The 12594-nt window shown below is 41.7% G+C and overlaps 1 protein-coding gene across 2 annotated transcripts in view; it reads left to right on the top strand.

Moving 5' to 3' along the window:
• ZFPM2 (zinc finger protein, FOG family member 2) overlaps nucleotides 1–12594 on the top strand; it is a 509990-nt gene that overhangs the window by 308592 nt on the left and 188804 nt on the right. For both annotated transcript variants that reach the window (XM_077493163.1, XM_077493162.1), the window contains exon 5: nucleotides 1718–1829. In XM_077493163.1, coding sequence (XP_077349289.1) covers nucleotides 1718–1829 — 112 coding nt within the window. The remainder of the gene's footprint in view (nucleotides 1–1717; nucleotides 1830–12594) is intronic.

The following is a 12594-nucleotide window of genomic DNA, read 5'->3' on the forward strand; positions in this document are numbered from 1 at the left end:
AGGCTAACTGGTCTGGACTCTTCAAAATTCTAATCGCAGTCAGTAGATGGTTAAAGCTGAACTTCAGGCAGATATAAAAGACACAGATTAATGTAGCTTTGTATTCATTAATACATAATGAAATGTATTTTTTTCTACATGTGAGAAATGTTAGTGCCTGAACTTGACTTTGCATTAGCCTCTTCCAATCGCCTGTACAGCTGTTACACCTACCCCTAGCATAAGCAATATAGCTGTGCTCTGCTTTCTTCACTTATAGCAGCCCCCTTTCCCATAAGGCAAGCCATCCTAACGGTACTCAGTTGCCCCCAGGTCTTAAACACAGTGCTATAGTGCCTTGCTACCACACACCGGGGCAGGCACAAGCTAAGCACAGCAAACAGGTACTTGCAGCTGGCATACAGGCAGAGTAGTCCATTGGCAGTCTGGGTTCAAGGCAGGTAACGTTGAGAGAGTAGTCAGAATCAAATCTGTGGTCAAAAGGCAGGCTGAGTTCTGAGAATAATCCAAAGCCCAATCCAAGGTCTATAACAAGGCAATCCAAACTGGCTGGCAGGGTGAGGATCAGGTTAAGGTTATAGGTCAAGGCATGGGAATAATGCAGGCAAATAGGGAGCTTGAAGCGCATGTTGCAAACACTATCACAAGCATGAAACTAAGGGCTAGGCAGGCTTAAACCTGGTTTGCTCTTCACTCAGAGGCTGCGTATACATCACTCATCCTGCAGGTGGACAGTTAGACAGGGAGAATGCAGCAAAAGCCAGAATGCTGGAATGAGACCAGCAGCTGCCAAGGAACAGGAGCGTTATATTCTCCTGTCAACAGCAAAGCCCAGAAGAGCCCAGAAGAAGGAAAAGCAGCACACAGAGCCAATTAGTTGTGTTAACAAGGCATGTGCTGATAGGAGGAGAGAGCAGAGTGAAACAAAGATGTACTTATCAGTCTGATGTTTCTCCTTTCACTGTCCAGTCACAGGCTGGTGGCGGGTCAAGTCCCTCTATCTTAGTTATCCCTCTTTTTTTGGCTTGATGTGTAGAACTATATTAAAAATGTACTATTTAACACAAGCCTTAAACTGCAATAAACCCCTAATTATTGCATTTGTCATTATGAAACACTGGTCCAATTTTATTTTTGGTATATTAATTATTCATAGTCCACGCAAGTGAGGGTTTGGTAGGGGTGTGATCTTTGACTACGTACTTTGTGCTTCATTATGTCCCTCTTTCCCATCTCAGAAAGTTCAAAGGTATGGACTTGAATGGGGCCGTACTCCAACACAAGTAGGATACAATAGGATGAGAGACTCTACAGTGAGAGTAGAAATTAACAGGAGCTACAGACTAGTGTTCTTGCTGCTGTAACCCATGAAATTATAGCTTTTGTGGGATGGGTGTAAGACTTAGACTAGTTTGCTAAAGCTCCATGGGATTTAATGGATCAACATGTTCTTACAAAGAACTGTAGTTTTAAACTCAAAGCTTCCAGTTAGATTCAAACTTCCAGAGTCCTGACCTGTGGGCTTCTCCAGGGCTCATGCAAGTGATTACTTGTCATCAACTATGTCCTTCAATTGCCATTTTAAAATAACACAACAGATCTTCTGAGTATTGCAGTGTCCCTCTACAGATGGAAGCAAAACACTTGATAATGTGAGTTGCCTCTAAATGAAAAACAGTCCTTCATCCCTCTTTTCTTTTTATGTGGTTTCCTGCAGAAAACAAAGACCCCTGTGCCACTGATGTTGACAGATGGTCCTAAGTGGCTGCTGGATGTGACTTGGCAAGGAGTCGAGGATAGCAAGAACAACTGCATTGTGTACAGCAAAGGTAAACACTGCCTATTGTTCTTTTCATAGTGATGCAAATATTGTACATTTGTACGGCCTGTTTTCAAAGGATTATATGCTTAATGCCAAATGGAACTTTCAGTTTAAATCAAATTAATTCCAGGTACATGAAAAAAAAAAGTGTGCAACGTTTTACAGTGTAATTCCTTTAGAAACTAGCCACAGCCTGAGAAGAAAAGCCTGACCCATGCCAGGATGCTGTAGAAAAGCACCTTCGCTCTCTTAGTGAAATCAGTGGTCTCTTTGACAAGCTTCAACACACTCATGCTCCATGGTGATTGGAGAATTCCAGCTCTTACTTGCAAAAGGCATGTCGGACTTCTGTTAAAATAACACTGCTTCCACACAGCAAGGTTCATTCTCTAGATCACGCTGGCAGGGGACAGGCTTTTTTACTCATGCTGTGGCTGCTTACCAAAGAACATAAACTATAAGGCCCTGTTTAGCCTTGTGGTTGGGAGTTGGTAGAAACACGCTCTTAAGCCACATTTTTACATCTGCCAAACTGCCCTATCTTTGCTGCAAAGGCAGTCGTATTGAGGTATACACATGCCTTGGGCTCAAGGCTTTGCATTGTGGTATGGCAAATATGATCTCCATCCCATTCAGTAGCTAGTACAACCAACTGAAGACAACTCATTCAAATGAATAAGGCCACCTCACAACAGCCACGGTGCAGGCTTTTGGTAGTTAAAACAGGGTGTACGGAGGTGATATAATGCCTCCTCACCACTTGTCAAAGAATCTCTAAAGAGTGATCCACCGCAATCGTTTTCAGAGAGAGCAACACTAGTGAAAACAGGCCCTAAGACTTTGCACACCTTTTGTTTTCATGTAAATTAAATATATTTAGTGGATTTAAGCTGATAGAAAGTTTAACTGGGTGTTAAACTTCACCTGTACGGAGAGAAATGGAGAGCCTGCCATTGCAGACCTCATTTTGAAAATACTAGGTGCCTTATTTGTATCTGCCTTTCATAATCTTTCAGTCACTGACCAGCAACTAGCATGCACTAAAGTCAGAACAGCAAGACAGCCATGCAGCTCGCACTTTCAGTCTACATGTTTCCAACGGTCCAATTTTTTTTAACAGGAATGACCGACACGTCTATTTATTACAAAATATTATATAAAGCACTTATCAGAATGGAACACCCCATTTCTAATGCTGTAAGTCAACTGTAGGTGAATGCTGGTTATTTTGAAGAACAAAGTACATCCATACCCTGTACTTGTGAAAAATTTTTTATACTGACCCATACTGAAGAGAGATAGAAAGAGGAAATGTGACACCCCTGCAAAGCTCTGTGTTGATGGTGGAATTTTTTTTTTCAGTAATTGGTTTCCACCTTGTACAGTATATCACAAAAGTGAGTACACCCCTCACATTTTTGTAAACATTTTATTATATCTTTTTATGTGACAACACTGAACAAATTACACTTTTCTACAATGTAAAGAAGTGAGTGTACAGCTTGTATAAAGGTGTAAATTTGCTGTTCCCTCAAAATAACTCAACACACACTGGAGTCCTCTTCCACTTCTCTATGATGATATCATGGAGCTGGTGGATATTAGAGACCTTGCGCTCCTCCACCTTCCATTTGAGGATGCCCCACAGATGCTCAATAGGGTTTTAGGTCTTGAGACATGCTTGGCCAGTCCATCGCCTTTACCCTCCTTCTTTAGCAAGGCAGTGGCCATCTTGGAGGTGTGTTTGGGGTCGTTATCGTGTTGGAATACTGCCCTGCGGCCCAGACTCCAAAGGGAGGTGATCATGCTCTGCTTCAGTATGTCACTGTATATGTTGGCATTCATGTTGGTTCCCTCAGTGAACTGTATCTCCCCAGTACCGGCAGCACTCACGCAGCCCCAGACCCTGAAACTCCCACCACCATGCTTGACTGTAGGCAAGACACACTTGTCTTTGTACTCCTTACCTGGTCGCCACCACACACGCTTGATACCATCTAAACCAAATAAGTTTATCTTGATCTTATCAGACCACAGGACATGGTTCCAGTAATCCATGTCCTTAGTCTGCTTGTCTTCAGCAAACTGTTTGCAGGCTTTCTTGTGCATCATCTTTAGAAGAGGCTTCCTTCTGGGATGACAGCCATGCAGACCAATGTGATGCAGTGTGTTGCGTATGGTCTGAGCACTGATAGGCTGACCTCCCACCCCTTCAACCTCTGCAGCAATGCTGGCAGCACTCATATGTTTATTTCCCAAAGACAATCTCTGAATATGACGCTGAGCATATGCACTCAACTTCTTTGGTCGACCATGGCAAGGCCTGTTCTGAGTGTAACCGGTCCTGTTAAAACACTGTATGATCTTGGCCACCGTGCTGCAGCTCAGTTTTAGGGTCTTGGCAATCTTTTTTATAGCCTAGGCCATCTTCATGTAGAGCAACAATTCTTTTTTTTAGAAACCTGAGAGAGTTCTTTGCCATGAGGTGCCATGTTGAACTTCCAGTGACCAGCATGAGAGAGTGAGAGCAATAACACCAAATTTAACACAACTGCGTCCCATTCACACCTGAGACCTTGTAACACTAATGAGTCACATGACACCGGGGAGGGAAAATGGCTAATTGGGCCCAATTTGGACATTTAGAGTTAGGGGTGTACTCACTTTTGTTGCCAGCGGTTTAGACATTAATGGCTGTGTGTTGAGTTATTTTGAGGGGACAGCAAATTTACACTGTTATACAAGCTGTACTCTCACTACTTTACATTGTAGCAAAGTGTCATTTCTTCAGTGTTGTCACATGAAAAGGTATAATAAAATATTTACAAAAATATGAGGGGTGTACTCACTTTTGTGAGATACTGTATGTCTTGCATTTAAGCGTTTTTAAGAACAGTAAAGCTAACACAATTTTCTGTATTATTGTGGTTTGTTTAATCTCTGTATCTTCACCCAGAGCAGTAAATTCAGCAATGTTAAACTTGACCACTTTTGCACTGATTACCAATGGAATGCAAAGCACTCACTCAGCCACTAGTATGGGGAGGTGTACACTTTGCCTTCTTATATAAAAATATAGATGGTATCACCATGGGTTTGGAGGCAGGTTACATACATGTTTGCCATCATGCATGGTGCCTATGAACTGACCATCCACCAATATATGAGCTATCCACACTTGCTATGGTGCCATTTATATCTCTCTTCTGTATTCATGGAGTTAGGCCTACAGTACTATTCTGCTTCTAGCAATCCTAATCCTAACCATTGAGAATTAAAGCGGAGGGCCAGTCCACAAGCCCCGATAATGTAATAGGATCACTCAATATACTCAAGGTTAAGCATATGTGTTGACTTGTTCAGGTTAAAAGAAGGACTGAGTTCAATTCTCTGTGTCCCAGAAAGAAATTCAAAGATTCCTGGGCTGAGTTGTAGGCATGTTAGGTAGTTATAAGTTTGTAGGTAGAATCAGATGTGAGTTCGGTGTAGTTAGAAAAGAATGCTAGTCATCTGCTGGGTTCTAATATCTTTTCAGAATACGCTAATGGTGACATCTCCATTGTATATTTTCCAGCTCACATTAAACTGGAGTGGTCTCTTCTCCCTATTACATTCTTCATAACACACAAAGAAATAAGTAAAAAGTATCAGATAGTCAGGGCTAGTATGTAAACGAATGCTGTGTACACACGACATTCGATTGTGTGTGGGCTTCATCGGACTTTTGTTGTCTAAAAATCAGACAGACTTTAGATTTAAAACATGTTTCCAATCTTTCTGCCGGACTTGAGTCCGGTCGAAAAATCCATTCAGCTGTATGCTAGTCCGATGGACAAAAACTGACGCTAGGGCAACTATTGGCTACTGGCTATGAACTTCCTTATTCTAGTCCGGTCATACGTCATCATGTTCAAATCCGTCGAACTTTGGTGTGCTTGTGTGTGGCCAAGTCCGTTTATTCTGAAAGTCTGTCGGAACTCTGCCAAAGTCCGTTGGGAAGACCATCGGACCTAGTCCGTAGAAAAGTCTGGTCGTGTGTACACGGCATAAGGGATGCAAACACAAGATTCTATCACCATAATAAACCTTTATGTTGTTCAACTCTTGCCACCTAAAACAAATGAAAACTTTTTGGGTGGACTTACCCTTTAAATCCTGTGTTAGACAATGCAAGCTTAATTTCAATGTGTTTATTTATTAATGTGTTTATTTGTTCATATTTTAAAGTACATCTTTTATAAAGCTGAGCAAATTAGAAAAAAATGCAAAGTCAGAACCTTCAGTGAAAAAGTCAGAGTTATTGGTAGATTCAGAGATCTGGAAATGTTGACTTTTTTCCTGCAGTAGTTAAACTTGGCTCCACCCCCTTGCCTATAGGACCAATAGGAAGACTCATGAAGTGGGAGGGTAATGTTATGTCAACTGACTATATTTCTCAATCTGCTGTACACCGATTCAAATCAGATTGCATATATTTATTTGGAGAGAATCACAGAATATCAGTTGTTTTAAAATAATGTTGATATGCATGCATAATATATATCAATCGCTTTATAAATAAACCTAGATTTTTATTTAAGGAAATAGTGTACTGCCACAATCAGTTTCTCTAAAATAATTGTACTATTTGATTTGACACAAGAAAACATTTTAAAGTGGCCATTTCACTAAACAAAAATGTAAAAATAAAAAGAAAATATTCCCAGACTAAAACCAAGTAATAGAGTCCAAGATAATTTAAATTGTTGGTAAAAAAAAAAGATCATATTAAAACAGTCAACACTGTTCATCAACTGCTGTCAAGTTATTCCCCTATATGTGGAGTTTAATACTGGTTCTAATAGATTTGTGTAACCACTGCTTTCTCTGAGTCCATACAAGTTTTTTTATGTGTTGAGCCCTGATGAAGGGTGAATAGTGTGTCCCCCAAATGTGTTGGCAGTTTTTATATGACTTTATTTCAAAAAATAAAATGATCTTGGACTCTTTTATCTGGATTTGGTCTGGTGCTACTTTGTGTATTTCTATGGTTTGAGCTACTGTTGAGTGTCCATTAAGAAAAGCTTTGCTGTGTTGGAGATGCCTCCCCATAGCTATTGAGCCATGTTGAACTTCACCAAGTTTCCCTTGTTAAGGTATGGGCACACTGAGGACATGGGTTTCTCCACAGGGCCATCAGTAATAGTCCAGTGAGCAGTGAGGGTAACAAGGGGTAGCCAGGCACTATGACAGCTCTTTGAAGAGTGGAGACAAACTCTATAGGACAAAAAACAAAGGCAAAAGGCATCTCTAACTGCAGCATTGATGTTTATTGTAGAGGGAAACAGATTAAAAACATTCACAACAGTAGCTGATAAAAGGCTCATCACATATGAAAAATCGCTCTGTGTGTCCTGCCTCCATGTCTCAGCTGAAATCCTGATCCTGCATGTTGACCCACAGCAATGGGACTCGATGGCTGCCTGGCTTCCGGAACCAGTGTGGAGCGCAAGGGGGGGCAGAAGTGATGTCACACAGGGGTGGGTAATGCATTTCGGAGCATGCATTCACTTGTCAAACAAAAACATTCAATCCTATACCTGTAGAAAAAGACAAGGCTCCTTTCTGATGCTGAAAAAAAATCTTCTGCTGATGTTTGCACCGAAACTGACACTTCCTGGAGTGTCAATCACCTGGGGCTGCTCTTGGCTTTTACTGGTTTCTTCCACTAATTTCAAAACTGCTACTGTATCCTGTAATGGGTGGAGGTGCAAGTGGGGATCCAGTGAGAGTTGTGGAGGGACATGGAGACTGATGCTTTCAGAAGTGTCAGTTTCAGTGTGGACATCAGCAGAAAGTTTCTCCACAATGGAGAGGATCTGTGTGGGTTTCCTCCAGGTACTCTGATTTCCTCCCACACTCCAAAGACATGCAGGTAGGTTAATTGGCTTCTGTCTAAATTGGCTCTAGTATATGAATGTGAGTTAGGGACCTTAGATGGTAAGCTCCTTGAGGGTATGGACTGATGTGAATGTACAATGTATATGTAAAGCACTGCATACATTGACAGCACTATATAAGTACCTTAAATTATAAAAGTGGGCAGTGGCATCTCTAGGGGGTGGCTTTTGGGGCTGTAGGGGTCCCCAAGGGGAGGGGAGGCACTCTGGGGACCCTGATTTAAGAGGGAGGCTCTGTGGGGACCCTAATGTACATGTGTATGCCTGGCCAAGCATATGACTTTATTTACTACGCTGATATGGGCTCTAGCCCCCGATCTTTTGTAGACCTAGCAACGCCCCTGATAGTGGGGGTGTTTTTTTTGACTAAGACTAAATCTCTGACCCCCCTTAATGGGCATAATGAGCAAGGCAAGGTAGTTTGACTCCCCCTGCTACATAGACAGGTCAATAATCCGAGTGAGAAGACTACAGCAAGTAGGTGGAGTTGGGAACTTATGTGTGGAGATCTCATCACCAAAGTCCACAAGGCATACAAGAAGCTTCACTTAGTACCTGTGAATAACACATATTTTGTTTTTGCCTCTGGACCCTTTAAATCTGTATTCATACAAATTGTGATTATTCCAATACATTAAATGCTGTTAAAGTGCATAGTTAATCTTTCTTCATTTCAGGCACACATTTGTGTGTAATGTTTGTGTTTTTTATTTATTTCGGGAACAGCCGGTGGTTGCACCTGTAGAGATTAGCCTGATCCCCGCTACCTTGTAAACATATTGATATACTGAGATCTGTCATGTAGAACCATTCATTTTGCTCTGAAATAAATACATACTACTCATGGTTTTATAACTTTACCGCTGTTCTGAAACATGGATGGATTAATGCCCTGTACACACGGTCGGAAATTCCAACAGAAAAGGTCCGATCGGATTATGTTGTCGGAAAATCCGATCGTGTGTGGGCTCTATCGGACCTTTTTTTGCGATGGAAAAAATTTGAGAGCAGGATCTAAAATTTTCCTATAAAAAAATCCGATCGGACTTTTTCTGATCGTTTGTAGAGAATTCCAATGGACAAAGTGCCACGCATCCTCAGATCAAATTACGAGACCAAAGCTATTGGCTACTAGCCTCTACATAGTGCTGCCATACGCAACGAATGTCACCACAATCCGAATGATCGGATTTTCCGACAACTTTATCTGACCGTTTGTATGCAACACCAGTTTCGGACAAAATCCGTTGGAAAAAATCCAACAAATTTTGTAGTCGGAATGTGTACAAGGCATTAGAGTCCATACGGTCCTATACTTTTCTCACCTTTTACTGTTACACTGGGGGCTATTGTTTCTTGCTATATCATGCTTCTAATTACATTTTTAAAATAAAACCTGTTGTTTTCATTCTATACCTTATATTTGGCCCAGTGACATCATCACTTGGTCTCTGTGCTCTCTATGTGGTGCACACAGACACTCACATAGATGGTTTGAATCCTGACCGGTTCAGCAGGGACCAGACGAGATTTGAACCATCTATGGACAGACTGATCATACAGCCAGCATGTCGGATTTTTAAATGCAATTATTTCCAGCGGCTATAGCTGCTAGCAATAATCACTGTGTTCTCCCATAAAGGACAGCATCCTGCACCCCCTGCCCCCCTGCCTGGAGAACACAATTTCTCCATGGGAGGGATTACCCCATCAACACTGACTGTGTTGATGGGGGGAATCAAGCAATTTTTGTGCCCATGCTTGCAGAAAAGAAAATCGCATCATTTAATGAAAAAAGGGGGGGGGGGGGTGGGGAAGGGGGGTAACACACATGCTGGGAAAGAAAGGGCCAGATATGATGATAGATGTCTCCTAGCCAGGAGATGAGGCAGGTTTTATCTGACTTCCTCCAGCATTTAATGCACACTGTTAGCCCTTGTACACACAGTCGGACATTCCGACCAAAAAATCCGTCGGATTTTGTCCGACGGATTTTGTCCGAAACTGGTGTTGCATACACATGGTCGGACAAAGTTTTCAGAAAATCCGATCGTTCGTAACGTGATGACGTTATTTAGTTACAACGGGACTACGTTCAGGCTAGTAGCCAATAGCTTTGGTCTCGGAATTTGATCTGAGCATGCGTGCCACTTTGTCCGATCGGAATTCTCTACAAACGATCGGACAAAGATCATGTTGTTGTAAAATTCTATAGCCAAGCTCTCAAACTTTGTCCATCGGATATTCTGATGGAAACAGTCCGATGGAGCCCACACACGGTTCGGTTATCCGACAACACGGTACGATCGGACATTTCCCGTCGGAATATCCGACCGTGTGTACAAGGGCTTAGAAGGTCACGGTGTTCAGTGAAATCAGAGTAAGCTCCATCACACTTCATCCCAATTCTGTCCACAATCTCTCTGTGACGCATGCATTTGGGTGCCAATATCATTTATTGGCATCCCAAACATAATGCGATTCTGCCACAACAGGATTGTACAGGAATTGTGACAAAATGTTCCTTTGAAAATTGCGTAAAGCTTTTTGCCCAAACACACATAGGGCAGCCTATTCAAGTGAATAGGCTACACTATGCGACACGCAGAATCCTGTGAAAAACGCATTTCAAAAACGCTTGTTCGTACAATGCATTAATGTGAACTGGGCCTCAGTGATGAACTTGTCCGATATAGTCTGTTGTTATGTTTTCAACATTGAACAACACAAACCATTGCTGTGGGCTAATTATCAGAACCTATCAAATGCACTGCCCAGCTTTGACATGCATTTTTCGGGTTTTCGGGGAGTGTTGACAAGCTTTTTAACACCTGTCATCGGCTAGCTATATCTATTCCTTCAGAATCATCATCAAAAACATTTTCTACCACTGTACAGGAGTCAGGGAGGACCCACAGAGGTTCCACCACCAAATTATTACTATAGTGACCTGCGTTGCTGTACAGTATGATGTGAATTGACATGCATTTTGATGCATTACATGTCAATAGAAAAACACATCAGGAAATGTATAAAACCAGCTAGTACAAAACTAGAATAATGTACTATATGTCTTTCTTATTATTAGCCTGCTGTAATGCTTTGTACATCTGCTCTCATACTGGTAGAGAAAGGGCAGCACTGTGATCAATTCATGGTGCTTTTATATGGCACAGCTCTGCCCATTAAAAACCTTACAGGAGGGCAAAGCAGAAGACTGACCTGCTGTTCTTTCATCATCCAATCAAAGGCAGGGGGTAGGGCCTTATATTACTTAACTGCATTGTAGTCTTTAAGAAGGTCCACAGTGGTATCTAGATCAGTGTTTCTCAACTCCAGTCCTCAAGGCGCCCCAACAGGTCATGTTTTCAGGATTTCCCTCAGATGAAACAGCTGTGGGAATTACTAAGGCAGTGAAACTGATCAAATCACCTGTGCAAAATAATGGAAGGTCTGAAAACCTGTCCTGTTGGGGTGGCTTGAGGACTGGAGTTGAGAAACACTGATCTAGATCACTCTGGTTGGCAGTATAATATAACCTATTGGGGGTAAAATAGTTCACATATATGTATTTTTTGTAATATTTTTGGGTTCTGGTACTTGACCCAAATGCAATATTTTGAATATGTATATCAATGTTTAAAATCTTGTTTCTAAGAATAGTGTTCAATTGTACAGTATATGTGCAGTATATAGAGACAGCCATATTTGTTCATTACATGTGCAGCCTCTGCTCCCAGCTATTTATGCAAATTATTGTGCTTTACTGCCAGGCCAGCACAAATTCTCTTACCACCCCCCATTGACATGTCAGAGCTGAGGAGGAGCCTAGCTTCCGACATGCATTTTTGTTACAGGCAGCCATCCGGGAGAAATCTCAGCTGCTGCAGAGGGTGAGATTGTGGCACTAGGGACCCAGCCCCCCACAATCACCCCCCTGCCCTCAAGGACATGTGGGGAAAGTGCCTGATTGGAAGTACCCCTGATTGGATCTTTTTGCTCCCCTAAGAATTTTGCGCCCGGGGCAACTGCCCCTGTGGCACCACCCGCACTAGGTCATTGCATGCCCACAGTGGCTGCTTCACCATCTGCTCCCGATAAACTTCTTTAAGTTCTTTCATGGAGAAAAGTGCTTAAATTAATCATAATTCCGTTATCCATTATCCATGCTTATCTATGCTTTCCCGAGAAAGAATGTGTTGGCAGCAACTGTAAGACCCCCATAGGGCCATTTCCCTTTGCAAATTCATCTTCAAGCATATGCAATTATAATACAAATGAAGATTCAAATTCTTGCATAAGCCCAGCAATGACAGGTTCTCTTTAAGGAACACAGGCACCCCCCAGTATGAACATGCAGTGCTTAGCACTCCAGTCCCTTATGTTAATACCAGCTATTGTCAACCAAGACAACTCCTAGTTGTGCCTTGAAGTAACTTTGATTACCTCTTTGTAGATTTCACAGAATATATTACAATTTTACACATTTTCTTGGCGGTTTTACAGCCGTACAGGCACACTAAGATGAAATATGTTTTTGCCAAGGCAACCTACTGACTGCTGTAAAAAGGGGAAAAAAATTATAAAGCCCAAGAATTTAAGCAAACAGGCGTTCATATCAAATTATTTACATCCGAAACATTAATCGGAACATCAAAGAGTTTCAGAAAAACTTCCTCGAAACAATTACAAGTTGTTCTTTTAATCATTACATTTTACACACTCAGAAGTGGGTTTCTTTTTAACCTTCAGAAGCCTTTGAAAGTGCCAAATGAAATATTAAATATATAAATACACAGCATCAATTTGCATTTAAATAACGTGTGTCAGGTT

Source organism: Lithobates pipiens, unplaced genomic scaffold (genome assembly GCF_037356315.1).
Source record: "Lithobates pipiens isolate NorthernLeopardFrog02 unplaced genomic scaffold, aLitPip1_a1.2 Scaffold_19, whole genome shotgun sequence".
NCBI classification, from domain to species: Eukaryota; Metazoa; Chordata; class Amphibia; order Anura; family Ranidae; genus Lithobates; species Lithobates pipiens.